General features: G+C 37.5%; 1 protein-coding gene across 1 annotated transcript in view; it reads left to right on the top strand.

The window, feature by feature from the left end:
- LOC109927221 (ras-related protein Rab-39A) overlaps positions 1-2,074 on the top strand; it is a 14,128-nt gene extending 12,054 nt beyond the window's left edge. The window contains exon 2 of the mRNA XM_020527174.2: positions 503-2,074. Within this exon, the coding sequence (XP_020382763.1) occupies positions 503-929 (427 nt within the window). The 3' untranslated portion in view covers positions 930-2,074. The remainder of the gene's footprint in view (positions 1-502) is intronic.
- Positions 2,075-5,532: the final 3,458 nt, after the last annotated feature.

The following is a 5,532-nucleotide window of genomic DNA, read 5'->3' as shown; positions in this document are numbered from 1 at the left end:
CCAGCAATGGCAGTTCTTACTATCTCAAAGGGTGAGGAGAGAGAGCAAGAATAGAATACGGAGTTGAATGTTCAGTCATGATTACTTTGAATGGCCAAAGGGTCGAATGGCTTACTTCTCCTGTTTTCTATGTTTCTGTGTACATTCATGGTTTGGATGGTGCTGAACATAATGGAAGTGAATTCCTATGAGAGTTCTTCCAGTTATCTGTGGCACTTGGGTGAAAGGCAGCTGTTAGAAACCTCAGAACTGCATCAAGAGATTTCTGATTGAGATCAAAACTAACTCTAGACAGTGTTTTTATATGGAGTGTTTGCACTATTTTTATAAGGGACTTTTAGCATTAGCTAATGGAGTTTTTTTTTGAGGGGTTTACCATGTAACTTTGCGTTGACAGCGAGAAGTAAAGTGTTGTCACTAAAATAATTTTAAAGTAATTGATCACTGGTTCTAAAAGGAAAAATTGTTTTTTGACACCTCTTTTTTTTTTTTCCAATCTCAGGTCCATAACCCGTTCCTACTACCGTAATTCAGTTGGTGGGTTGCTTGTGTTTGATATCACAAATCGTAGATCTTTTGAACACGTGCGTGACTGGTTGGAAGAAGCAAAAATGCACGTCCAGCCATATCGAATCATATTCCTGCTTGTAGGACACAAAAGTGACTTGGTGACCCAAAGGAAAGTCTCAAAGGAAGAGGCAGAGAAACTTGCAGCTGTATCTGGTATGAAATACATAGAGACATCTGCAAAAGATTCGATGAACGTGGAGGAATCTTTCACCATTCTGACCCGAGAGATATACGAGCTGCTGAAAAAAGGCAACATATCCATCCAGGAAGGGTGGGAAGGTGTTAAAAGTGGTGTGGTTCCTAATGTTGTTCATTCTTCTGAGGAAGCTGTGCAGCCTGGAAGAAGGTGCTTTTGCTAATCACAGGGGAAAGAACCCTTTATTCCAAAGAGTTGCTTATTGTACTTTTAGCCATTCCTGCAAGCCTATCTGGATATGCCAACAAATCTTCTAGGGCTTACCCTAGACTTGGCATAGATTTGATTAGAATATATTTCATTGGAAAGTAAGTACCCAACTTGGCTACAGAGCTTCTCTGACATGAAATGCACAAACTTTACTTTATCAATAACTGCAGACTTTAATAGTAAGAGTGTATTTTTTGCATAGTAAAATCAAGCTTTATTTTTGGGACTTGTTGCCTTACTGTAAGACTGGCAATCTGTCAGAGAAACTGATGTGTATAACTAAAGGTTTAATTAACATGTATATTTGATATGAACCATTTGCCCAAAATAATGCTTTAAATAAGGTTTAATCAAACTCAGAAATACGCGAGTGGTTTCTGGGGATGTGAGAAATATTCTTGGCTTTAAATTACTAAATGTTTTAGAAGTAGAGTTTTGTTTGTCTTATGCAGTTCTTTAATTCAATAGGTTTTAATTAATTCATGTGAAAGATGAATATTTTTCAAGATTTGGTGTCCTTACATGTTTAGCAAAGTGGCTGTGGAAAACGAATACAGCAGTTGAAACAGTGAAGAAAGATGTGAAAATATTCTGCAATGAATGAGAACAGAAATTTGCTGTTAATAATCTCCAAAAAGTTGAACTGCCACGAGCAATCACTGTGCCAATGTCTACATTTCTGCAGTAGTGGAGTGCATTTCCTGAATATTTATCATATAGGCCAATTATATGCACAAAGATGTTAGCCAAAGCCCTGCACTATACTTTCTTCTGTTTAGTGTTTGGCTAATGTGGAAGCTAATAAATAGTAAACATGTTCTGTGGCATGGCATGTTGCTGTTTTGCTTGTAGCTTTCAATGTTACGGTTTACAGTTACAAAATGCTGCCTTTTTATTTTGGAAAATGGCAAGGCTATTGTGGTCATTGAACTAAATCCTTTCTGTATTTGCACTGTGGACTGGAGATGAGAATGGCGAATGCGTGATCAAAGGGGCAAACGTAGTATTGCTACAGTTGTGACTTACAAAAACACTTGAGTATTGCCAATAACAGACAAATTTGAAAGTTTTAACATTAAAAAGCTTTTAATTCTCCAACAGGAAGTACTGAAATTCTCATTCTTGTAAGTCAACCAGTCTTTGTATGCATTTTGCTCTTTTCCTTGCACTTACTGGTGCTAGTTTTAGCACAACATACAACATAGATATCATTTAAACAGGACTCTGTTATGTCTACGTAATGTATGCAATTCTGAAATGTAATGTTAACATGCAATCGAGTATGTAAATTAGGAAGTCCTTTAAATCCAGTTATTTGCTTATCAGATTTGGTTTAAGTGAATCCATTTTAATGGTCTGTGGACTATAAAACATACATTACATAAAAATGTCAATTTACCTGCATGTTAAATATCATAAGGTACTGTTTAAGATGTAGGATCATTGGTGAAAATCAAATATTGTTTCATTATTTGTTTGGTTCATTATAGCTGAACATGTTGAGCAAGTTCAATAATAATTGAGATAACAAGGTGTAGAGCTGGATGAACACAGCAGTCCAAGCAGCATCAGAGGAACAGGAAAGCTGATGTTTCGGGCCTAGACCCTCCTTCAGAAATGGGGGAGGGGAAGGGGGTTCTGAAATAAATAGGGAGAGAGGGGGAGGCGGATAGAAGATGGATAAAGGAGAAGATAGGTGGAGAGGAGACAGACAGGTCAAAGAGGCGGGGTTGGAGCCAGTGAAGGTGAGCATAGGTGGGGAGTTAGGGAGGAGATAGGTCAGTCCAGGGAGGACGGACAGGTCAAGGGGGCGGGATGAGGCTAGTAGGTAGGAGATGGGGGTGGGGCTTGAGGTGGGAGGAGGGGATAGGTGGAAGGAAGGACAAGTTAGGGAGGCGGGGACGGACTATTTTGCATGTCACAGGCATTGAAATCTTTCTCTTTTAGTCTGTTGCAAACATACGTAACTCACCTCTTATCCACCTCTAAGCATAAGGAGGTGATAAGTGCTGAACTTCTCAGCCAACTGGATACAATAGAGAAAACTTGTCTAGGCCCGAAACGTCAGCCTTCCTGCTCATATGATGCTGCTTGGCCTGCTGTGTTCATCCAGCTCTACACCTTGTTATTTCTAATTGCAGCTCTTCTCATTGCTTTGGTTTCAAACAGTTGTGCATCAATTCCTCATATCTCTAGCTGCAGCAATTTTTAAACAGAAATTGACCAAAGTAGCTAGTGTAACATGACTTCTGATTTTTTTTTTTGTTTGTTTTCTGCTGGCTGATTTAATATAAAAATAAGAAAGTGGTCATAATTGCTGTTCACTTTCAAACGTTTATTGAATTGGATTGAGTTTCCTATCTTGACAATTTCAGATTGCTTTCATGATTGACCTAATGAATATCTGAATTGATTTATTTTTCAGCATATCATCATGATTTGGGTGGGAGAGATTTTTTGATACATGAATTCCAAACTTAGCCATAGAAATCTGTTTTCATTTGAAAAAATAAAAATCAAAGCTTAATGCACTAAACATCTTTCGCATAATTTCTCCATTCCCTCAACACCACGTTTCAGACAAGAACTGAAAGCCAGTCACTGAGAATTGAGTAGGTTATTTGCCCACGATGCAACATGATGGAACTTGTCTTTATTCATCATTGCTACTTGCAAAAACAGACATTTAACATTTCATTCATTTGCAATTAGCTGACTGAATGTATTTTTAATTTTTATTTTTTTCAAATGAAAACAGGTTTCTATGGCTAAATTAGGAATTAATGTATCAAAAAATCTCTCCTACCCAAATCATCATGATATGTTGAAAAAAAATCAATTCAGATATTAATTAGGTCAATCATGAAAGATATTTGAAATTGTCAAGACAGGAAACTCAATCCAATTCAGTAAACGTTTGAAAGTGAACACCAATTACGACCACTTTCTTATTTTTATATAAATCAGCCAGCAGAAAACAATATAATTATCATCATTAAATGAATGTGAATTGTTGTATTGAAATGAGGCCTTAAATCCATTATATGATCATTTATCAACACCAATAATTTTGCCTTGTTCCCTAAAATAAGTAATTTTGTAATGTGGTATAATCTGATGTTATTTCTTTATCCCCAAATTTTAGCAATAACCTCTGACCTTAAACTGTATAATCCCAAATGGAACCTCTACTCCCTCATGAGAAAAGAGAAAAAATGTTGTCAGTTCTAAATAATTGCAAATTAAAGAAGGACCAAAATTCCCTAGGAAGTATTAAATGCCCCTTTAGTCTTCTTCTGGTGCCGTTTTGGTTGTTATATCCAGAGTTGTTTTAAAAAACCCAGTATTTCTTCTGATCTTGCAAATGTACCTTCTTCTAAAAAAAAAAACAACGGCAGTAGATTTTGTCACATTAGGCAATTTTTCCACGTGGTCCTCGTGATCTAGGTGCACCAAGGTAGTTAGACTTGTTCCAGAATTTGACCCAGGGATAAGAAAGCAATAACAATTATTTCTAAGTTAGAATGTGATTTAGAGGGGAACTTGCAAGTAAAAGTGTTTCCATATATCTGCTACCCTTACTCTTAGGTTGTAGAGGTCATGGGTTTGTAAGTTGGTGTAAAAGAAAGCTTGATGTTTTCCTACATGTATTTTGTAGATGATAAACATTCCTGTTGTATCTGCGATGATTGGAGTGAATATTTAAGGAGGTCGATCAGGTACCGATTAAACAGGCTGCCTTGTCCTGTATGTTGTCAAGCATCTTGTGTTCTGTTGGAACGCCACCCATCCAGGCAAGTGTGGAGAGTATTCAGTCAAGCTCCTGAATCCTGTGTTGTAGAAGGTGGAAGGGGGTGGGGAGAAAGGAGATAAGTTACTCGCCCCGAAATTCCCAGCCTCTGACCTCTTCTAGCAAGTCTTAGCCTCAAATGTAACTCTGAACCAAAATTAGACCTAGCCATCATGGATAAATGGTGAGGAGCAAAACAGCTAGGTTTTTTTTCTGATTTTTTTTTTTATCCCGTGATCCCTACTGGGAAGTGTATGGTTGTGATTGTGCATTTGTAATATCTCTTTTTTGAGAATAAATGAGCAAACACCTGAGTTCTGGTCTGCTTCTCCAGCGAGCTGTAAGAAGTTTAATAATAGGCCCTGGCCATTTCCAGAGCAGAAGAGCTGCTCTGACTCATTTTTTCTATGTAGTGAAAGTGGGAATCGTGCTTGGCAGTAAAACCATCTGCTATTGATTAGCCTGCAAATCTGCACCACCCATACCTTCTTATGCGCAATGTACCAGAAAGCAGCCTATCCTCTGTGTAACTGTATCCTTGCATGAGCCCCTGTTAGCGGAAGAAGGGCGAAATTGACTAAGAAGCCTTGGCAGCATTGGTTCTAATGCAGTTTTAATTGATTATCATCATGTCTATAATTTATTGTACAAATTTGAACACATTGTTTGAGGTACAAGTTCGTCTTTATGAAATATATACTAATATAGTTTGGTCATGTAATTCAGCAGTTAGTACAGATAGCATGATCAAAACAAAGTCTGGCTG

The sequence above is a fragment of the Rhincodon typus genome, chromosome 6 (genome assembly GCF_021869965.1).
Source record: "Rhincodon typus isolate 14 chromosome 6, sRhiTyp1.1, whole genome shotgun sequence".
Taxonomy (NCBI): domain Eukaryota; kingdom Metazoa; phylum Chordata; class Chondrichthyes; order Orectolobiformes; family Rhincodontidae; genus Rhincodon; species Rhincodon typus.
This window is presented reverse-complemented; position numbering and strand designations above follow the sequence as displayed.